Source organism: Acinonyx jubatus, chromosome B4 (genome assembly GCF_027475565.1).
Source record: "Acinonyx jubatus isolate Ajub_Pintada_27869175 chromosome B4, VMU_Ajub_asm_v1.0, whole genome shotgun sequence".
Lineage (NCBI taxonomy): Eukaryota > Metazoa > Chordata > Mammalia > Carnivora > Felidae > Acinonyx > Acinonyx jubatus.
In genome coordinates, this window is record NC_069387.1 from 71,957,117 (window position 1) to 71,980,831 (window position 23,715).

At 44.6% G+C, this 23,715-nt stretch overlaps 1 protein-coding gene across 1 annotated transcript in view; it reads right to left on the reverse strand.

Moving 5' to 3' along the window:
- The window catches only part of SLC38A1 (solute carrier family 38 member 1), a 63,489-nt gene extending 42,706 nt beyond the window's left edge, over positions 1-20,783 (reverse strand). The window contains exons 1-3 of the mRNA XM_015065830.3: positions 20,113-20,783; positions 7,743-7,857; positions 3,801-4,014 (exon numbers count right to left, since the gene is read on the reverse strand). Coding sequence (XP_014921316.1) covers positions 3,801-3,922 — 122 coding nt within the window. The 5' untranslated portion in view covers positions 3,923-4,014; positions 7,743-7,857; positions 20,113-20,783. The remainder of the gene's footprint in view (positions 1-3,800; positions 4,015-7,742; positions 7,858-20,112) is intronic.
- Positions 20,784-23,715: the final 2,932 nt, after the last annotated feature.

Genomic DNA, 23,715 nt, shown 5'->3' on the forward strand with positions numbered 1-23,715 from the left:
CGGCCACCATGCAAAACCTTAAGCAATGCTATTATTCCTTGGGGTGGAGAAGACAGACGTGCTTACCAAAGAAAGAGGGTTGCACTGTTATTGATACATACTTTTCTCATACTAAAAGGCTTACTATTGCCGGACACTGCCAAGTACTTTACATGGGTTTTCTCATCTGTTTTCACAATAATTACACGGGCTAGTACTATTATTAGCTCCATTTTAGAGAAATTAAGTAACTTGACCGAAGTCACATTGCTAACAACTAAAACTCTTGAGCCAAGATTTGAATATGAGCTGGCTGAATGCAGAGCCTGAATTTTAACCTACAAACAGTATAACAGTATTGCATTTAATATTCCCCAACGATCCCATGAGGTAAGGTATTATTATTATCCCTGTCCCACAGGGGTGGCACTAAGGTTCGAAGCACCAGACCACACAACATCTATTGATGGAGCCAGGATTCAATACAAGTCTAAATCCAAACCATGCACTAACTGTTCTGTGTGTGTGTGTGTGTGTGTGTGTGTGTGTGTGTGTGTGTGTGTCTTTGTCTGTCTCTCTCTCATTTAACAGATATTTTGTAACATCCACCCTGTACCAGGCACTATTATCATACCATATCATACCATTACAAGGTATAAGAAATAGAAAGATGATTAAGATGGCTCTTTCTCTTAAGCTTACACCTAGAAAGTTTAGAGCTTGCTACTACTAAAGTGTAGTCCATGGATCAACAATAAGGCATCACCTGGGAGCTAGCTGGAAATTAGAATGTCAGGACCCATCCCAGACTTCCTGAACCAGAATCTGCATTTTAACAAGGTTTCCAGGTGTTTCATACGCATGTTAAAATATCACCACTACTGGTCTAGTGGACATTTTGAAAGGATTTGCTGTTTCAGGTATAGATTTCTAGGACTACAACCCAAAAATCAGGGCATGAAAGAAAACAAATGAACTGGAATAAGGGCAGGTGTCCTAATACCAAAATGGCTCTACTCTATTTTTAACTAAACTTAAAAAGACTAGTCTTTTTTTTTTTTAAGTTTTTTTTTTTATTTTTTGAGAGAGACAAAGACAGTGCTAGCTGGGGAGGCGCAGAGAGAGGGAGGAGACAGAGAATCCCAAGCAGGCTCTTCAATGCCAATGCAGGGCCTGATGCAGGGCTTGAACTCATGAAACCATGAGATCATGACCTGTGCCAAAACCAAGAGTCAGATGCTTAACCAACTGAGCCACCAGGTGCCCCAAAAAAGATGATTCTCATAGTATCCTAGTGGGGAGTTTCTGGGCAAAGTTGCCAGTTACATGCCAGGTAAGGAGAGACCAACATTTGTTTTCAACATTCTCTCTAGCTTCCTAAAAAGAGGCAGTGTGACCTAAAAACTCACTCCTTTGGGAGTTGGCTCTCTTAGATTCATATAATTGAGCCTACTTTCCTCTCACCAATGTGAAAAAGCCACAAGAAGTGTGAAAGGTATTTAGGTACAGCTTTTGCAGGAATCATGATGGGTGTCTTTTTTGTTTTTAATTTGCCTTTTTTTTTTTTTTTGGCTTCTCGTTGTCATATCCTGTTTTTAATTTGAATTGTCCTAGAGCCAGGAATGAAGCAAGATTCATGAACTGTGTCAGTGAAAGAGAGGATATTAAAGAAAGAAATGCCTCACACTGTATTTGCAGCAGCGGAACCAAATTCCACAAAGCAAGCGGTCAGCACCAGCCAGCTCTCCCGCTGTAGCTGCTTACTGCCTGAGTCACAGCCTGTGAGGAAGTGAGCTCACCCAGGCAAGGTGCCCAAGCCACAGGCGAGAATGGATATTTCCAGTCACTGCAAGCTGTAACCTCCTCAAAAACTTAGTATTTTCAGTTTAGTAAGTACAACATTTAAAGATCTGGCTCAGATTCTAAACTGAATATTATCAATGACTCACTTGAAGGTCCTCCAGGTTTGCACTGCTTTGGGAATGAAGCTTCATTATCAAACCAAAGTGTCCTAGTTGTGAAATGGTTAGAATCCCATGCACCATTAAGTGGAGGTCAGTAGTGACTGCGGGACGCTCCAGGTATACAGAGCTTAAAATAGCACTGGTAGAGTTAAATAAAACCAGTAAAGACGATCTTTTTCATTAATGCCCCAGCATTATAGTCAGAGGTGGCAGGAGAGAAGCAGAATGACAGGGATTTCTCACAGTCCTGCGTGTGCCCTTGGGCAAGTTACTTTATTTCTCAGAGCCTGAGTTTCCTTATTTGTAAAAGGCATTTTTAAACCATCCTTATTTGCAAAAGAATGCATTGTATGATGTTATAAGGAAAAATGGCAATATATGTAAAAACACCTGGCGCTCAAGAAATGGTAATTATTATTGATAATTACTCAGAAGAGGTGCAAGAAGCAAATTTGCATCCAACAATAAGAAACATCATGTAACACAGTGAACTTGGATAGTAACGAGGAAGTGTCTGGGTTGCAGACTTAACCTCTAAGAACATTTAAGGAAGGGAAAAGGGAGATGAGGCAGGGTCGGAATTTCTGAGTTTGTAAATGATGGCAGCTGAGTCCTTTGCTGGACTTCCAACTGTACACTGTATCAGAACACAGAGCAGATTTCCAGAAACACTTTCCACAAAGATGCCTGGTGAGCTGACATGTTTTCATTTTCCTCAATCCCAGTTTCCTTCTGACCACCCCCCAAATGTATAGATCGGTGGTGATCCCAATTTCCTTCTGACCACCCACCCCCCAAATGTGTAGATCGGTGGTGTTCTGATAAGGGATCGTGTCTACTCTGCTCTCTTCCCCTGGTCTTTTAGGAGGGCTGCATTCTTCAAGCAAACCACAACACTGAGTCCCAAGCTGGAGAGCGTCCTGCTAAGGGATCTACATATGCTGGCTATAAAATCAGTATGTCAGAAAATGCCTCAGATCACTTTTTTTAAAAAGACACTGGTCCTGGGACACCTGGGTGGTTCAGTTGGTTAAGCGTCTGCACTCAGCTCAGGTCATGATCTCACAGTTCGTGGGTTAAAGCCCTATGTCAGGCCCTGTGCTGACAGATTCTCTCTTCTTTCTCTGCCCCTATACTGCTTGCACTCTCTCTCTCAAAATAAATAAATAAACAAACCAAAAAGAAAAAAGACACTGGTCCTACTCTTCTAACTTAAGAAACATAGGACCCGAGAGCTGCAAGGACACGCTGAGGTCACAACTGGGGCCGAGAACTCTGAGGGCAGACTCTTCCCATCTGCCTCCCTACTTTCTCTCACTTGTGCTCTGTTTTCGTTCTGTTTCATGTACTAATTCTCAAATACATTTTCTCAGAGAGCCACTGGGGCTAACCCATTGTTATTATTATTTAAAAGCTGTGTCATAAATGATGCTTGCAATAATGTGTTTGCAGTTTTAAAATGGGAACATTGGCAAATAAGACGTGGACCATTGTTGGTTAGTATGTGGGTGAGGGCAGACGAGAGTGTTACACACTCAGATACGGGATGCGGCGAAATTCCAGTAGTCTGTCTAATTCACAAGCACAGAGCTTTGAAAAGTTAGGGCTGGTTGGGGTCCAGTGTATTGACATTTTTTTATTAGACTCAATTGAAAGGATGAATAAATTACTTTCCTATTTGTTTCATCTGCTATTGCATACTGTGCCCAACAGATGTCACATAAGAAATTCAGATTAGATTTTCAAATGGAGCATAACTTTAGTAATGAATAATTCAAGGGAAAAACTGAAAACCAGAATAATATTTTAGAGACATTTCTTTCATTGGATAGAAAGTGTTAGTGGAAAAATACTCACCTATTTATCTGACCATTTTCTACTTCAGTGAAGTCATTGGAATCGTTGCTAATGTTATCATCTTCGGGCACGGTCATGTTTTGCAACTCTGTTAATTCGAGTCCACTTTTGAAATGCATCATGTTTAGAAAGTATCTGTGGTCAAAAAATTAGTCCAAATTCTGCTCTGAGTGTATTACAAAGGGATAGCAGCAAAAATAGAAGCTTGACACCCCTAAAATACAACACAAGAAAACATTGTTAAACATATGAATACCGCCACTGATTAAACTATTACAAGCAAAAAAAAAAAAAAGTTTACCAATAATTTAACACATTTTGCTATCTAATGCATGAAAGCAATCTTTGTACATCTAGTTATAGAGGCTTATCTCTAAATTTTATGCCTGTCATAAATCTCTCTCCATCTCAACTACAGAGGGAATCATGTCCTGTAATCTTTGTGTTCACGTTTATAGGAACACCATGTCAGCTGCAGGCAATACCGATGCCCTTTTATGAAACAGTTGTGTTTAAAATGAAAGCGACTCAGTTATTTTAGTGCATCTGATCACAGGGCACACACATCGTGGGTGCAGACGACAAAGACACAAAAGCACCTCTGATTTAGCAATCCCAGTTTAATAACAATGCAAATCCTCAATAAATGGCATCATGAGGGATCAACTACCCAACCTGGAGGTCAAGCAGCAAAGGACAAATCTGTGTTTTGAAATTTAGCAAACACTTTATCCATCAACTGCAAGAGATTAAATCAATCTCTTCAATGAAATCACTCCATGTCAGGGAATTAGGGAATTAAAAACTCATACTCTGGGGATTTAGGTTAATCCACCTAAAACTATATTTCCTCTCCAGAAACGAAAGACTTGCAGAGTTCATATTCTCCCCCACATGGATGAGCAGAACTTACATTTCAGTGGTGTAGAAGAAGGAAAAGAGTTTCAGACACACAACATCACAAATTAAGAAGCAGATGGCAGAGTGCCTGGGTGGCTCAGTCGGTTATGCAGCCGACTCTTGATTTCAGCTCAGGTCATGATCTTGTGGTCCACGGAGTCAAGCCCTGTGTTGGGCTCTACGCTTAGGATTCTCTTTCTCCCTCTCTCTCTGCCCCTCCCTCATTCACTCTCTCTCTCAAAATAAATAAATAAACGTTAAAAAAATAAAAAAAAAGAAACGCAACCTAAAAAGCCAGGTCTATGCACATAGAGGAGCCTCAGCAGGATCATCCCAGTGAGGGGATAGAGACCATGGAATGAAGCAGAATGCCAGTAAGTTTGTTCTTCTTTTTACCTCCAATGGTAAACCCTTTTGGATGACATTCTGTCTGATCCTGAAACCTGTAAGATGACGGTAGCCTAGTTAAGAGTCAAAACTCTAGGGGCTCCTAGGTGGCTCAGTTGGTTCAGCGTCTGGCTCTTGATTTTGGCTCAGGTCATGATCTTGCGGTTTGTGGGTTTGAGCCCTGCATCTGGCTCTGCGTTGACAATGTGGAGCCTGCTTGGGATTCTCTGTCTCTCCCTCTCTCTCTCTGCCCCTCCCCACTCACACACATACTCTCTCTCAAAATAAGTAAATAAACTTAAAAAAAATAAAGGGTCAAAACTCTAATGTGCCCAGCTAATAAGCATCCTAGTATATCCCAAGAAGCATTTTGCGAATTGATAAAATTTTCAGGACCCATAGAAAGTACCTTAGAATGATACCTTTTTTAGAAATTTTCTTCTTCTCTTTCCCACAACCAGGCCACACAGTATTCCCGTTTGTTCATGCAGACTCACATCTAGAATGAAACTTTCCTGGCTCCAGAATCCTTTACAACTTCCAGCAGGGAGATTCCCCCAGTGCTGGGGACCTTCTGTTCCCCTTTGCACCTGTCCTCTTGAGCCTGGACCCCCAAAAGGATGGGGAGAACCTTAGACACCAGGCATGGATGAGGCTCCATGGGGCCAGGGTAAATGGACCCCGGAGTGGGGGCCTGGAGCTTCCTCCCACGCCCCCAGAGAGAGGGCGACATCTTTGTCCTCTGCTTGTGAAGACACTCTCACTGCCCACTAGCAGTGAGACTGGGGAAGCTAGGCTTCAAAAAAAAAAAAAAAAAAAAAAAAGGAAAAAAACATTTCCTAATGCCTCATGGTTTGAGAGCCTCACCTGCCTGCAGGGCAGGGCCTCTCCTGGAAAACAGGAAGCCAGGACAGGGAGAGTTGAGTGCCATGTCTCCTGGGCTAAGGCAAACCTGGCAGCTCAGGGCTGATTCTTCTAGCCAGCTAGCAACAGGGCCTCTCTGTTTTCTGTGCCTTCACACAGCAGCAATGTTTACAACTGCCTTTACTTCATAAAAGCTGAAGTGCGTTAACATGTGCTCTTACTTGCTGACCACCTTAACGAAAGCTGCACGGATGGGCTAGACTGGGCACTTCCCAGGAGTCTTGCCACACTAGCTGTCTCCTGTGCAACTTCCTCAGAGTCTGAAGTGACATGAAGCGATACCAATTCAGATACTGAAGTGACACTACAGGGCTGGTAGAAAGTTGATTCACTGGATGGCGTTTCCAATTTGGGTTGAGTCCTTTTCTCTCTCCAAATTGGTAGAAAATAGGACACTGGACAAAAATTTTCTGGGGACAGGAAAGATGGACTGATAATAGATCTAAAGTCTCCTGTTTGAATTTCAACTTTCATATCAATATATATATGTGTGTGTGTGTGTGTGTGTGTGTGCATGTGTGTATACAAATCATTTAATAAATGGGCATAAAAGCAAAAGAATAAAAAGACGAGAGGAAGTCCTGGCCATGAAAATATGTATTAGGCAAATCCCAGTACAAAGTTAATCACACAGAATTAATCCCCCCCCCCCCCCGCCTTTGGCTTAAAGAGAAAATATTTTTTCACAGTTCTGGAGACCAGAAGTCCAAGATTAAGGTGTCAGCAAGTTTGGTTTCTCCTGAGGCCTTTGTCCACAGCTTCTGGCCAGCTGCCTTCTCTCTGTGTCCTCACGTGGTCTTCCCACTGTCTGTGTGTTGTCTGTGTCTTAATCTCCTTTCTTTCTTTTTTTTTTTTTAGAATAAATTTTTATTGTTATGAAATAACCTATCTGAAATCTAACTTGTTCTTGAAAATGAAAACTGGAAAATGGGGTAAATTAACAAAGTTAGTGACACCTCTCACCAAGGCTGAGGTCACATTTAGAAATTACTCTCTATTCAGTTTATTTATTGAGGCTAGATGATTAAGGAATTTAAAAGGTTGAAAAAGGTCAAATTCAGGGATCTGAGGCAGCTTTGTAGAAAAGTCACATTTGGACTGCCTCTTGAAAAAGAATTTTTTCTTTTTCTGATTCTAAAACTAATACATACTCACTGTATAATCTTTAGAACAGAACTTGCAAAAGAAATCCCACCTGCGGGGGAGCCTGAGTGACTCAGTGGGTTGAGCATCCAACTCTTGATTTCAGCTCAGGTCATGATCTCACAGGCTTGTGAGTTCAAGCCCCTCTTGTGCTGATCTCTCTCTGCCCCTCCTCTGCTCTCTATATCCCTCTCTGCCCCTCGCCTTGCCCTCTAACTCTCTCTCAAAATAAATAAAAATAAACTTAAAATAACATTAAAAAAAAAAAGAAATCCCACCATCCAAAATTGGGCCACTGTTAGATACTGGTGTGTTTCCTCTCTTCTTTTCTTCTTTTTTATTATAACCCTTTCCTTCTTTTTCTTTTTCCCTCTCTAGCTCCCTCTCCTCCTCTTTCTCTTTTATTAACATTGGGATTTTAGACTCTTTTTAACCTACTTTTCTTCTTGTAGCATTACATTATAGGTACTTTGGAGAATAGAAATGTTTTTTTAAAAACATTACTTCCTTATTAACAAATAATATAAACCTTTATAGAAAAATTAGAAAATACATGTTTGTAACACAAGTAAAAAAGAAAAAAGTCACCTCGTATCTCAGCAAACAGAGATGATCACTGTACATATACAGGAGTATGACCTTCCAGGGCTTTTCTATGCACATAGATACAGTGCCTGGCATACAGCAGGCACTCAATAAATACCTGTGAAATGAAAAGAATGAATACAAATAAAAAATAGGTATACATTTACAAACATGGAAATTGTACCAGAGTTTTTAAAACGTATTTTTTCACTTAACAAGATATGATCTCCTACCCTGAGTTATGTCGAGAAAGTAAACACAGCCTACACCATTACTGCAAATGCTTGCTTATCTGCTTGATTGTGCCATAAACTGACATCCAACCTTTACTGCTGGACAGTCACACTGCTTGACAGACAAGTGACTGACTAGAGATGGGGCCTGAGCTGAGACGTCTCAGTAAAGGAGAGCATGGTCAATGGCACAGAGGCAGGAAGTGCAAGTTGAGCTCAAGAAGCAAAAAATTACAGTTTCACTGAAATACAGATGCGATTATCAGATCACATACAATTAATTAAAAGACCTAATAGGATCATTGTGTGAAGATCATGATGTTAGCCCAACCATAATTACTATCTCTCAACTTTTATAATAGCTTATAAATTAAAATTTACTCAGCACAGAACATCTTTTATCCTTTACCACAATCTTGTGAGGTACTCTTAAGCAAGCATTATCTTGGTATGCTTATTGGTACATTTTACTAATAGTACCAACATAAAATACATAAGCTTATTCTCTATTCTTCATAGTGTTATATATCAAAGGAGAAGATCTACAGAAAAACTTGTCTGGCCTTACATTGCTTAGACCCTGTTTAAGCAAGCAAGACCATCCCATATAAAGTGACAGTATACTATAAAATATCTGCATGATAGAGACCAAACTATATGGCAGAATAAAGGAAAAATCCAGAAAGATTTCAGAGATACACAGACATACCGATGTACAGAAGGAAGGAAGGAAGGAAGAAGGAAAGGAAGGAAAGAAGGGAGGGAAGAAGGGAGGGAAGAAGGAAGGAAGGAAGGAAGGAAGGGAGGGAGGGAGGGAGGGAGGGAGGAAAGGGAGAGTTAGAGAGTGGGAGGGAAGGAAGGCGGCAAGAAAGAGAGAGGAGAGAGGAAGGCAGGAAGGAAGGGAGGAAGGAAGGAAGGGAGGAAAGGAGGGAGGGATGGAGAGAAGGAAGAAGGAAGGAAAGAAGGAAGGAAGGAAGGAAGGAAGGAAGGAAGGAAGGAAGAAAGGAAGAAGGGAGATGGGAAGGTGGGAAGGAAGGGAAGGAGGGAAGGAGACAGGTATGAAGGGAGGGATGGAAGGAGAGAGGGATGGAAGGAAAGAGGGATGGAGGGAGGGAGAAAGGGAGGGAGGGAGGGAAGGAAGAAGGAAGGAAGGAGGGAAGGAAGGAAGGAAAGAAAATAAATGGTTGCCTGGAGAAAGTGCTAAGGTTTTACAGAGTTAGAACTTGAACTATGTCTAAAAACAGGTGGATTTAGACCAGGGGGTTGGGAAGGCATTGCTTGTACTGGGAACAACACAGGCCAAATGTACACAGAACAGCCCTGAGTGACCATTCAGATGAACCTACCTAGAGTAAAGGGAGCAAGGTACATGTTCTTAAGTAGTAGAAGTTTTATAGGTTTGGTAAAAGCCAACTGAAAGAAAACCAAACCAAAGAATATATTGTAACTTAAACAATGTCCAAAATCACTTTTAGGGATAAATACAATTTCAATTGCTCATGTACTTTGTGGTGGATCCTGCTCAATATTTGCTCCTACTTCTTTCTAGTCTAGTTCTGTAGATGATGGAAAGTTGATGGCATCCATTCTGCTGGTACAATTCTAACAGGTGCAGCAGAGAGTTCTGGAGCCAACAGCGTGGCTATGGATTCCTGATCATTGGATGTGGCTCAAGCGATGTGTTCCTGGAGCACGCAGTTGAGACAATAAGAAACTGGCTTCATGGTTTCCTGCCTTCCTGACAGAGGCACAAGTAGCAGTTCCCTTAGCAGACTGTTTTTAAGTGGTGGTATTCGGGTAATTATTTCTAAAGACCCAGCCTCAGGCCATCTGCCATCTCTTCTAACCATCTTACAGGTATTTAGTTGTTTGTATTAAATCTCTTTCACTTAACACACATAGGAAGATCTCTGTTACATGCAACTAAACCTAATTGATATTCTTATTTTTATTTCCCCCCTTTCAAACTTTTATGATGGGAACTTCTAAATACATATACAAAATAATAGACAGAATAGAATAATGAACCCTCATGTACCAACTTCAACAATTATCAGGTCAGGCCAATCTTACTGAAGTTTTACCCCCAACCATCACATAGAATTATTTTAAAGCATTCTGATATCGTATCATCTGTAAAATATTTTAGCACATATTTGTAAAAGAATGCTTTTATAAAACAATACCAACAGATCACTATCAAACCTAAAAACTAACAATAATTCCTTAATATCACTAAATGTCTGGTCACACATACTTAATTCTAAAATTGTTATGAATCCCTCTTGTTTTTTTTATTACTATTATTCTGAAAAACTAATAAGATCAAACCTTTCCTAGTTCAACTCCTGAGAATCAATTATAATAACTGGGCCAATAGTTTTGAGAGAGTGTTAGGCCTTCAGGCCAGTGATGGTCCTCTTCCTCCTGCCGTCTCTTCCCGGGCCTGAGCCAGTTTACCCACCTGGGATCTTTGGATCACCTGGCTCTTAGCTGGTAATAATGCGAACCCATGAGCTGCTTTTGTGTATCTCAAAAGGCCTCAAACATGCCAAACAGGTTGACTAAATGTCAGGTATCCTTGCTTTTAACTAGACTGCATTAACTTGGTGTGATGATCCTAAATTCTAACTGGCAATTTTATGTTTCTTTGAATAACAAAAATAGGAAATAAATTCATATATTAAGGTTGTAGTCAAAACTCATTAAACGGTATCCTTAAGATCTAGATATTGTATCTCATATAAATTATATTTCAATTAAAACAAAAGCTTAAAGGGGTGCCTGGGTGGCTCAGTTGGTTAAGTGTCCAACTTCAGCTCAGGTCATGATCTCATGGTTTGTGGGTTCGAGCCCACGTCGGGCTCTGTACTGATAGCTCAGAGCCTGGAGCCTGCTTCGGATTCTGTATCTCCCTCTCTCTCTGCCCCTCCCTTGCTCGCACTCCGTATCTCTTTGTCTCTCAAAAATGAATAAATATTTTTAAAAAATTTAAAAAAAGAAAAGCTTAAAACTGATAGAATCTTTGAAAACCTGTGATCTTTGGACCATGGGGAATAATACAAGTGCCTTTTGGTAGTGAACAGGCTGGGAGCCAGTAAGCAATCTCAAACTGTAGATGTTTTCTCTCTTTCTTATTCAAGACTCACGTCTTAACCAAGTGCAAGTGGCCTCAGCCGTGCCAGCACTTTGAATCACCACTTCCTCTCTGCCGGTTTCCCTGACTTCCTCCAGTTACTCTCAGCTCCATATCTGGGAAGTGACTTTGTCTATAACCTTGAAATACCACCCCCACCCCCTTTACTGCCAACAGTCTGAACAACTTGCTCCTGTCTTCATCACTCCCCTGAAACCACACTCAAGTGGCAAATTCTGGCTCTACCAATTAGGAGCTGTGGACCCTGGGCAAGTAGGTTTTCTCTTTGCCTCAGTTTCTTCATCTGCAGACGGGAGACGCGGAATACCCACCTCATTCGGTCTTCGGTCGTTATAAAGGTTTTACGATCGGCGGGGGGGGGGGGGGGGGGGGGGGGGGAGGGGGGGGCCTGGGTGGCTCAGTCAATTGAGCGTCCAACTCTCAGTTTAGGCTCAGGTCATGATCTCACCACTTCATGAGTTTGGGGCCCACATCGGGCTCTGTGCTGAGCGTGCAGAGCCTACTTGGGATTCTCTCTCTCTCTCTCTCTCTCTCTCTCTCTCTTCCCCTCCCCAGCTCACACTGTCTGTCTCTCTCAAAATAAATAAGTAAACTTAAAAAAAAAAAAAAAAAGGAGATTCCACTATCGGGCACATGGGCAGCACACACACCAGTACCTGGCCTAGTGCCTACAGGCTACTGTGACTATGCTTGCTACCACTGCTATGACTTCTAGTCAAGGCAGGTGGCCTTGTCTCAGTCCTCATTTTCCTCAACTCCTTCCATGACAGGGAGCACTGCTTCCTGACCTCCACCAACATGCTCCGGAGCACTGCCTCCAGGCCTCCTTTACCAGCCCCCTCGCTCCTCCCTTATGCAGGAAGAGGGGTAGCTCTTCGGGCACACGCTCCAAATTCTTTCCTTCTTAAGGTTTCAAGCTCGTAGTGTCAGGCTTCATCCCACAAAGGCATCTTTCCGATTTCTTTCCCCAGTCTTTTTCATCTTATAAAACTAGCATTCCTTTGCATTACGCAATAGGATCTCCCTTGTAAATACTACTTGATAATGATCGAGTCACTTAACATGTCACATGTTTCTTCATCTGTAAAATGAGAAGGCTGGAGGGAAAGTGGATCTCTCAAGCTCCTTCCTGCTCAGAAAAATTTCCACAAGTTCTTTGTAGACTCCAGCTGCCCGCTGGACTTCTCCACGTGGATGTTTGCCATTACCTCAAACTCTGCATGCCGAGCTGAACACATCACTGACCTCACGCATCAGCTGTCCTATTCCTGTTAAAGATAACGTTCCCTCTCCTCATCACTCAGACTTGGAGTCTGGGTATTACTTTAATGCTGCTGAGTATCTAATCAGTCACCAGCCCCCATCAACATTCTTTCATACATGCCCCCATCCTCTCTGCCCCTCATTCCTCCCCGCCCACAATCCTAACTTGCAGAGTTCAGTGCCTCTGTGCTACCTGCTGACTCTACCCTCTCCCTGCTGCAGACACACGTTCTGGCCCACTTCTCTTCCCCTCTTGCCAACTGTAACTTCCCAATGTCTGCAGGATGAAGTCTAATCTCTGGACCCTTACAATGCAACACGGATTGCTCATAACAATCTTTTTAATTTTCTCTCCCGTGATGTTCCTCCTGAACTTTCCATTCCCCACCGCGGATCTAGTTGTACGCAGTCTTCTGCTTTGTTCACACCATTCCTTTGGGCCTGAACGTGCTTCCTTCCCCCTTCCCGTGAAGCCCATGCTTACTTAAGGACAACATTTCTTTCAAAGCCCAGCTTGTTGACTTTCATGCTTTTTTTTTTCTTTTTAATTTCAAACCAACCTTCTCTGTGATATCTTTTTCCCATGACCAACCCACGACAGATTGTTTACCTGTGATGAACTCTTTCAGCACTTTTGTATAGATTACTCATTGGCTTACACAAGGATTCTTATATATCTTAATAGTGTTCTTCATTCTATCATCCTTCCTAATTATAATCTCAACTCCTTGAGGCAGGGACCATAAACCTCACAGCTCCCTAGCACATGGTAGCAGCAAATATGTTAACAGTAATAATGATAACTAAATTTAAAAAGCAAGCTATGATCATCTGTCTGCAGATAATGTATCAGTGATCCCCACAAACACACTTTCTCAGGAAAACAAAATAACAGGTTGACCCCTGTGCATCCTACCTTGTTCACAGTATCCCAACCCTTGCTCTCACGGCTCCCAGAATTCCTCTTCTGTTCTGGTTCCTATATGCTCTTTCAAATGTCTGTTATCAAAATGCCCAGCCTATGATGTCCGGGAATTAACCTAATCCACATTCAGATGTTTTGAAACTACTGTGATTTCTCTAAGACAGAAAATACTGATAAACTTCAGAAGTCAATGAAGTCTCTGTATTTAACTGTAACTCTGGATTTAAGAGGACAAACTGTATGTTACATTAAGAAAAATCCACTTGAAACTTAATTTAATGAGAACAGTGAGTGTATCTGAGCAGTGTGTATACCACAAAATTAAAAATCTTCCTCAATGGGTTCCTGGGTGGCTCAGTAGGTTAACATCAGACTCTTGATCTCTGCTCAGGTCATGGAGATCAAGCCCCGAGTGGACTCCATGCTGATAGTATGGAGCCTGCTTGGGATTCTCTCTCCCTCTCTACCCTTCCTCCGCACGTGTATTCTCTCTCTCTCTTAAAACAAATAAATAAACATTTAAAAAAATCTTCCTCATCTACTGAAAATTCATAGATGTAAGTAATTCCTAAAAACACAGAGTTGAAAGCAACCTGCAATAGTTCAGCCTTTGAGAAAATTCTCTTTCTTTGCACATGTATATTTTTGCTCTAATGATATTTTTGATTATGGTTGAACTAAAAACACTGGATGGGATTTTCTTTGTTATTAAGGCTTAGCTAAGCTATGACAGCTAGCTCCCAACAAAAATACTCAAGAAATAATAGAAATAAGGAGAATTTTAAAGCATCACAAAGTGGTACATGTAAAAAGGATCATTTGTAAAAGAAAAAAAAATTTACAAATATGCCTTTACATGAAAATAGAAAATGGAAAACACACTATACCCTAATACCAAATGATGTAATAATCCTTGGACAAGTTTTTCTTCCCTCTAGGCCTGTTTTCTCACTTTAAAATAGGAAGATCACATTAACTGATGCTCTCTCAAAGATATCCTCCAGTTTTAAAACCCCCTGGATTTATGATTCTATAATGTTTCTTAATGGATCACTTTCAGAGATAAGAAATGGGCTTGTGGACAAATCTTCTGAATAGGTGACTTAGGCTAGAAGTTGTCAGTTCTAGACAGAGAGGAATCACCTTGGGAGTTTTGTTTTTTTTTTTTTAAATAACCTAACACACACCAGTTTCTGATTTAATTGGTCTAGGGTGGGATCAAGCATGGATATTTTAAATGCTTCCAGGAGAGTGTAACGTGCAGCCAGTACTAAGGTCTACAGATGCAGACCAAGGGCTGCAAATGCAAACAGTGCCCAGGTCCACGAGAAAATGGGCAAGACAGACTGGCATAAGGAACTGGAGAACATGTACCCTATCTAGTTCAGTGGGAATAAGCCAGATCGTCCTTTTTTTTTTTTTCCAACAGATGCAGATTTTAAGTGAAAATCTGATGTTTAAATACTGACAACTAATTCCAAACAATTTTAAGAGAAAGTGTAGGTCACACAAAATGTACTCGCAGACTTTATTTGGCTTTATAGTCACCAGTGTACAACCTCAACAAAATGAGTCCCATCAATCAAACACAACTTTTTCTCTGCACTCTGTCCTGTCTCTCCTGCTCAGAGCCTCTTCCTCCTATACCTGGGTCAGAACCTATCCCTTTCCTTTTCCTTTCCATTGTCTCTTTCTTTTCCAATCTTCTTCATCACTCCTAAAACAAGGAAACTGAGATCCACACATTCAATCTTTTATGTGTGGCCCTGGCTGTATCACTGGACAGGATTTTGTGCCTGGGAAAATTCAGGTTGTAAATTGTAACCTAAGGCTATGGTCCCATGATGTCAAAACTGGTTGGGTTAGTCAAATCAGGGAAAAAGTCAGTCAAGCTCACAATTCTGCATTACTTAGACTTTATCAAGCAACATACGGAGGTCTTCATTTGATTTCTGACTTTGTTTTGTTTGCTTTAAAATCTAAGCCACTCAGTCAACTCAGTCAGTTGAGCATCTGACCTTTGATTTGGGCTCAGGTCACGACCCCAGGGTCGTGGGATCAAGCTTTGCGTCAAGCTCGCGAGGAGCATGGAGCCTGCTTAAGATTTTGTCTCTCTCCCCTCTGTCCCTCCCCTGCTCGCACATGCATTCTCTCTCTCTAAAATTAAAAAAAAAAAAAAAAAAAAAAAAAAAAATTTAATAAAATAAAATCTAAGCCACTGTGATTAGAATCATCCTTGGTGTTTTTAAAAAGCTCCTAAGTCTGGGCTCCACCCCAGGTCAACTAAATCTAAAGATCTAGAAATGGAATCTGGGCATTCACTGGTAGCTTTTCAAAGACCCCAAGTAGGTCTAATATGAAACCAGAGTTGAGAATCACTAATCTAACTCATCCCCTAAAGCGGTGGATTAGCAGCACATTTAACTCCAGATAACTGGTCATCTTGGATGACATCTTGAATAGATCTTTTAACTTGTTCAAGGGTTTCCTCAGCAATATTTTCATTGTTATCTTCACAACTCTGCGAGTCAGGGAGCTCAAAAACTATTACTAGCTTTGGAGAGATGAGAAAATGAGGCATAAAAACGTTAAATGATTTGTCCAAGTGTGCCCAGCTAGTTAATTGGCAAAGACACATTGTAACTTTACTTGAGGCAGAGTTCCTGGATTGTGAACTTGGTGCTCAATAAATTTCCCCAAAACATAGTGCCTTCCTGATCACCAAATTCCTTCACTCTCAGTAGGTAACCCTAACACATAGGTGGGCACTAGAAGGTCAGTGACTATAATGTGGTCCGATTTCAGAAATAAGTATAACAACGTTTTTAAAAGCCTCAGTCTAGGGTCAGTGGTCCAAGGTGTCTTTTTCTGAAGTCTATGATGTGATTTTGAAAGTGCTTACTTCTACACGCACCCTTCCCCCACCCCCACATCCCCTCTCAGAGTTTCCATTAAGGTATTATTTTGAGAAAAGCATTTTGAATGATTAACTATGCACACAATTTCAGAGGTAAGGGGAGCTTTGCTGATCAACTTTCCCAGCACCTCTGATAGATGACAAACCGAAAGTCTCTTTTAATTCAATACATACGCAACACTAACATGGTGCCAAGCACTTCATACCCGTTATCTTAACTACATCGTCAGGCTAACTCAATGAGATGGGTACCACTACCACCACCATTGTCATTCTCTTCATTCCCATTTAACAAACAGAAAACAAGGCAGAAACCCTGAAGTTTAGAGATGCTAAACAAGCTGCCCAATATCCCTGCGCAGGTACGTTGGGATCTGGAATTCGTATCTGACTCAAAGCCCCTGGCCTCATCCCCTACCTTCCATCACCGGGAGTGACAAAAGTGCAAGAAGTAAAAGATAAATCCTACGTAAAAAGTAAAAGGAAATGCTAAGAGATGATCAGTGAACACTTATTTGAAAGGGCAGAGAAGTGGTATTTGGGCTAGGCCTTCACAGATCCGTAGGATTTCAGTAGGCATTCCAGTCCAGAATCAACACCGATATTGAAGCAGAAAAGCAACAGGAAGAGCATTGGGTGAACTGAGAGAAAGAGAGGGAAAGATTCAAGGAGTCAGATCATGGAGGGTCCTGAGAGTCTGGCTAAGGAATTGAGACTGATTTTAGGCAATGGGAACCCCCTGAAGGTTTCTTTTTTAATTTTTTTTAACGTTTTATTTATTTTTGAGACAGAGAGAGACAGAGCATGAACAGGGGAGGGGCAGAGAGAGAGGAAGACACAGAATCAGAAGCAGGCTCCAGGCTCCGAGCCATCAGCCCAGAGCCCGACACGGGGCTCGAACTTACGGACCACGAGATCGTGACCTGAGCGGAAGTTGGACGCTCAACCGACTGAGCCACCCAGGCACCCCGAGAACCCCCTGAAGGTTTTTAGAAGCAAAGTCATTAGGAAAGCAAACTGAGTTTTAGAAATACAGATCTCATGGAAATGTGGAGATTGAATTAGGGGAGCAGAGCTTGGTACTGGAAGAGAGCAACCAGAAAGCTGTTAACACCTCATTCATTCCCTGCTTCACTCTTAACCACGTGTCGCACTTCTATGAAGCACTGGTTTCTTCAGGGCACCTCCACATCTGTTTCATGGTCCTCATACCCCAACACACTACTCGAATTGCCATGTCTAGGTCAGGTGACAGGAACCTGAACTTGGGCAAGTGGGAATGGAGATGAGAAGACAGGTTGGAGAGGCATTTGCAAGGGCCTGGTAACCCAGGGGATAGGGGAGTGGGTAAGAAGTAGGGAGACGGTAAGAAAGAAGGAGAAGCAGGGGAGCCTAGTTGGCTCAGTTAGTTGGGCATCCAACTTCAGCTCAGGTCAAGATCTCACAGTTCGTGAGTTCGAGCCCTGCGTCAGGCTCTGTGCTGACAGCTGGGAGCCTGGAGCCTGCTTCAGATTCTGTGTCTCCCGCTCTCTGCCCCTCCCCCACTCAGGCTCTGTCTCCCTCTCTTTCAAAAATAAACAAACATTAAAAAACCTTTTTTTAAAGAAAGAGAAGCAGAGTTTAAAGAAAAGAAGAAAAAAAATCTCTCATATTTAAACTTGGGAGAAAAGGGAACAAATGAGATAGAAAAAGGAAGGGATGGTCACCAGTAGCATAAAGAAATGAATGAGGTGGCTAAGGTCTCAATCCAAGAGGCATTTATTAAGCTGCTGCTCTGTGCTGGGCACTAGGGGAACAACAGTGAGTAAGATTGGTTTTTGTCCTCAACTATCACCAGGAGGGAGGAAAATATAAAACTAGAATAGCCAGATGCCTGGCCTCCTAGTCTCTGGACAAATGTCACCCTCCCACACAGGCCCCGCTAGAGGGTTATCTATTTCAAGCACCCATCCCTATCATGTGATCCTGTTTTACTTCTTCAATGCGCTAACAAAGATCTGAAATTCATTGTATGTGCGTTTATTGTATGTTTCCCCCACAGAAGCAGGAACTTTATATGGTTACAAATAGTTAAGTCCTCAGTAAGATATATTTATTGAATGTGCTGGGGGTGGGGAGAGTAAATAAACCTCATCAAGGTTTCAAGACCTCAAACCAAACTAGGCAAGCCTCCTAGATGCGGAGAATTGAAGCCACTCTGAAGAGTAAAACCCGTTTTGAACTTGGGACCCACAACCGGTCGGTGCCCCAGCTGGACTGTTTCACATAGCTTTCAACCCACCCCGCGTGAGATGTTTAAGAATGAGGCCGGCCGGTCACCTAGCTCAGGTTTTATTTCCGTTGTTCCTCTGACGTCAGAAAAAGCACGAGTTGCCGCACAGTTTCTTCTATCAAGGTGACAATTACAGCCTCGCTGTGCCCCGCAGTCTGCAAACCATACATTTATTCTCTCCTCCCCCTTATGTTAAAAAAAAAAGAAAAAATTTTAAACTTCACTGCAGAGATGTCAAATCCCCATTTGCGTGTAAATAAATACCGTTTCTTAGTGCTGGGGGTCTTTTTCACTCTTAACTACCTAACATCGCCACGGATTCGTCAGAGAAAGTACGTGATCCTGGCGGCTCTAAGGTTTCCACGGGAGAAGCAGTGCTATAAAAACCGGGTCCGCGCCGCAGAGCGAGACACAAAGGACTCTCAACTGTAGCACCACCTTCTCAAGCCCCAGACAGCCTGTGAAAGGCATCCCGAAATGCGGTGACGCTGTGACCGCGAAATTCCTTTTGCCACCATAGGCTCTTGTACACCCTGATTACAGTTCACCCCAAACCCAGGGGCGGGCGATTCCGCAGGGAAGCAGCGCCCATGCAGCCCCGTAACCTGTGGGGTCGCAGTGGGTGCTGAGCAGTTCGACGCTAGGGAAGCGGATTATGGGGGGGTGGACGGGCGCCCCAGGGCGTGCATTAGGACCGAGGAGCGCTTTCCTTCCGGCACCGACGCGGCGAGTTCAAAGGCCTTTTGTGGCAACATTTAGGAACGCGAGCGAGGTGCCGGGGACTGGGGGGTGGCGGGAGGAGAGGAGGCGAGGGCAGTCCGCGCCGGGGCCCCGCGCGAGCGGTGGCCTTTTGTTCGCCAGCGGAATCCAGCTCTCAGAACAGCACTTCTCTTTCTCCCCTTCTTCATTTAGGAAAGCACCTCTTCGGGGCGGGAAAGGGCAGTGAATCACCGCCGGCATCCTTTAGTAACCTTCCCCCCGCATCCTCCTACTCTAGTCTCCCTACAGAGAGAGGCAGACCTGGAGGAGAGACTGCAAACGTGCTCCTGTTTACTCGCGCTCGGCGGCTCGGTTCCCCGGCGGCGCCCAGGCCTCCAGCCCCAGCCGGACGCACGCATACCCCTGGGGGCATCACCTGCCCTCCTCTGGGCCAAGCGGACGCAGGAAATTCCCCCCCAAAAGTCCAGGATTCGAGCACTTCTCGCGTACGCAGCAGCGCCCTCACGCCGGCTATACTCCTCCACCCCCCCCCCCCCCCCAGACCCGCGTGGTCCCTGACCCCTCGTATCGTTTAACTAGATAACTAGATCTGGAGCCACACTCTCCCGCTATGAAAACAGACTCAAAAAGTAAGCCACAGCTCACGCAAAGGTGAAATCAGAGGCCCCTGCGCCTCCTTACGCTGCCGAGTGCGTCTGAAAGAACAGAGGACCTGGACTTTTCCTAAAAGCAAAACCCGAACGCATCCGGTAGAGCCGCACACTCATTCCTTCCATGCCCGCATGGGTGCCTTGTACGTTACCGCCTCCTCTCTCGCATCTAAAACATCCCTTTCCTTCTCGCCGCCGCTCCCTCAAGCTCCCCTGGAAAAGCAAAATCGCCTTACCTCGGGCAATAAAGGGAAAAGTGGCCAAAGGAGACCAGGTGTCCGCCCTTCCGGGATTACCCCCCGGCCGTGTGATGTCCTTTGTATCAAGGTCTGGCTGTCTCGGCCGGGAAAAGGTGGCCTCCGTCAGCGAGGGCTGGGCGGGGAAGCTTGGCGTGGCGTGGCGGATTTCCGAGGAAGGTGAAGGGCGGAGGTTCCCGGCGACCTTCAGGCAGAGCGGCGTGGCCACCCCAGCCCGCGCTCTCTGGCTCTCCTCCTCCTTTCTGGGCCGATTGCATCAGAGTCTCCCCCCACCGCCAACCCCCACCCACACTCTGCTCGCCAGCCTCGCACTTACATCCACACGCTAGGGCGCGGAGGGTCTCGAATCGCAGTCATTCTCCTACTGGGGGGCGCGTCGCCTTTGCGCATCCATGGCTCGTGATGGTTTAAAGGGGGAAAGTCAGGCCATTCCTCCGCGTCCCGCGTCCCGCCGCCTCCCCTCCCGCGCGCCCGCTCTTTAACCAAAGCTGCGTGTCACTGAGCGGTGCCCGTCACATGGTGTCTCCGCTGGCGGCCGCGCCTGGCGACCTCCCTCTTGCCGCTCTCAGAGGATGCAGCGACTGCGACTGGCGGAGACCGAGCATCGGGGAAGGGGCGAGGGAGGGGTTGCGGGGCGTGCGTGTGCCGGGCGCACTGACGGCGGCACCGGGAGCGGAGGCGGCGTGCAGCCTGGACACCTGCCCCACACCCCCCTGGGGCCTGGCAGCGGGCCCAGAACCCGGCTGCGGGGCCGGTTGGAGACCCGGAGCCCTTGGGAATGGAAGTGGGGGCGGCTAAGAGGGCGCCGGCGGAGGAAGGCTGTGTTAGGGGGCCGCATTTCGGGGTACGCCAGAGAGCAGATGGGCCGAGGGAGCCAGGGGAGTTGCATTGTGGGAAGGGCGCAGCGTGAGGATGGCCGCGGGAGTTGCTGGTCCGCGCGCAGCCCTGCAGGCGGCTGGCAGCGTCTGGAGCTGCGGGTGGCGATGGAGCGGTGTGTTGGCTCGGGGGACCGCACCGAGACGGGCCAGATCGGCTGGGGACGGGGGTGGGGGGCAGCAAGGGCACCTTTGGAAACCCTTTGTCCCTACCCCGCGGTGGGAGGCGCCTCCCCTCTTCCGGATCCAGCACCCGCAGACCTAACCAGCCTTCCCTGAGACCTGTGCTTTGGCGCTCTGTTTGGGGGTCTGGGTGTGACGCGACCCCATAGATTTGCCGAGCTCGCAACGCGCACCTGCCTGGGCGCGAAGGGGCGCTCTTAATTCAGGGGCAGTGGGGAGCGAGGGATCAGGATGCAGGGGAGTGGGCAATTCGGCCAGTTTCCCTTTCTTTTGCTTCCTCTTTGTTTCAGGCACAGACCCTTTTAACTGGGCACTTCCCTGCAGGGGAGTTGTGTTTCCTTAAAATGGCGACAGGAAATCCCACCTGCGTCCCAGCCAATTAGGCTGTCATTATAGAGCGAAGTTGCGGGGTGGAAACTCGAGCTTTTTATTGACAGGAATCGTTCAGTCTCCGTGTTCCATCAAAACAGGAAAGGGAAGGTGAATCATAATTCAGAAATTAATCTACCTGGAGCGTTTCAACCGGGCAGACTGAATACGCCCTTATAGTAGTGGAGTGGTTATCACTTTTTTATTTTTTATTTTTTAATCACTGCTGCAAAAGTGAGAGGACAACCAAATTTCAGACTCTTGACAACTAAAATCCTTTTTCCTTTCGAGCGGCAGTAAATCGGTTTCGTTAATATAGCAGTAGCCTCCTGAGAACCCTATTTCGAAGGTAATGTTCTTGCATAAACCCGAGAAATTGAAAATGCAGTGCAAACAGAAGGGGGCAGAATGATGGCCGCTTACCTCCCATGGACCTGTGTTCAGGACCTGTGTTCAAATTCTGCCTTTGACAGTGCTGCCCTCCCAGGCCTCACTTTTGTCTTAGCCCTGTTTTCCCAACTTGTTGACAGAGGGTTAATTGTACCCACATCATAGTAATGTTCTACAGGTCCTCAAAAAGTTGATTTCTTTCCTACAGAAAGCTAATTTAGTATGGACTTACTAATTTGAAGTAGTGTGTGCATCTTGCCTGGCAAAATAATTCTGATAAATAAGGAAAGAAATCCGAATAGGCAAGATAGGTTAAACCGTGAGCATGGTTCTATAAGTCTCTTGAAATCTTTACTGTATGGGACAGAAGGTATATTCACCAATATTTGTTCGGAGAGCATATGATCTCAAGCTCATCCTTTGATTAACTTACTTGCCAGTTTCAGGGTACCAAAAATGCTGCAATTACCTGGCATTTTTTTGAATTGGATTCAAGAGTGATGAATTGAATTCTACTCCTTGCCAGCTTCTGTGCTATGCACTTTACACATAAATATTACCTCATTTAATCCCTTCAACCACTCAATTAATTGGGTATTATCCTCTTTGTATAAACAAGAAAGCAGGTTCAAAGAGGCTGAATTGGCCTTGTTCACTGAAGGCAGAACAAGGTGAAGGTGGAAACTGGGAAGTAATCCCTGGTCAGGTCTCAACTGAAAGTCTGTGCTCGAGTCTTAGCCTTTTGCAACTAGACACTCTTGGTCCTGGAGTTGAGAAAGATCTTTGGCCTCATCTGGATGTTAGTTGACAACCTGGAAGGGGAGTGCAGGCATCAACATGGAAGCTGAAATGAAGGACTTCTGCTGTGTGGAGAGCTTGGGGAAAGGAGGGAAGAGGTAGTGTTCAGGACAAGTGACCAGTCACTGCAGTTAGTGTGTTTTTCTTCAGGACTGCTTGTAGGTGAAACTTCCTTTGAGTAGCTTAGCACTTAAACCCAAAAGCTGTGGCCTCAAATGAGGACCAAGGGTGTCATGGGGACAACTCCCCCATTCACTTGATGCTTACTGAGAGATCAGCATCAGGATAAGCACTTTACAGATGGTTTCTTATTTAATCCTCGAGACATTCCTAAGACGTACAGACCATCTGAATCTCTGATTCAGATGTTCAGCAAATCATCGCAAGTTCACACAGGTCTAATTGGCACATCTAGCTCTAGAATCCCAAGCTGACTCCAAAGCTGATTCTCTGTGTGTCTGGCTCTAACATGTTCCCCGATGTGTGAACAGCTTTCTTTGGAGGGCCAGGAGGTGGGACAGGCCCCAGGCCACTCCACCTTCAGGTCCTTATGACGGCCCTGTTTCTGGAGAGCTCAGGGAGTCAGTTTGCTCTGACGGCTTTCTGAGTTCCAAGGGCATTGTTCCCAAACGGTACTAAGGTGGTCAGGACACATTAACGGTAGTATTGTGGGCTGCCCTGTGGAACTGAGAAAATAAAAATTCTCTGTCTGCCCTGAATGTAATGCCGGAGAAGGAATCTATACTGTGAAGGAAGAGTTTAGTCCTCTCGGGTCACCTGGGAGTTTTCTAGTACCCCATGGTTTCTAGAACCACCCTTTCTGGATGGTTCCAGGAAGGAGGTGTGGCTTTGTGAAGAAAGATCCCCAAAGGAGATTCAGCCTGAACTTGAGTCACATCTGCTCTCAATCCAGCTTCACCCCGTACTCACCTGGGCTGCAGGTTGCCCAGGAGGACAGTGGGAAGGG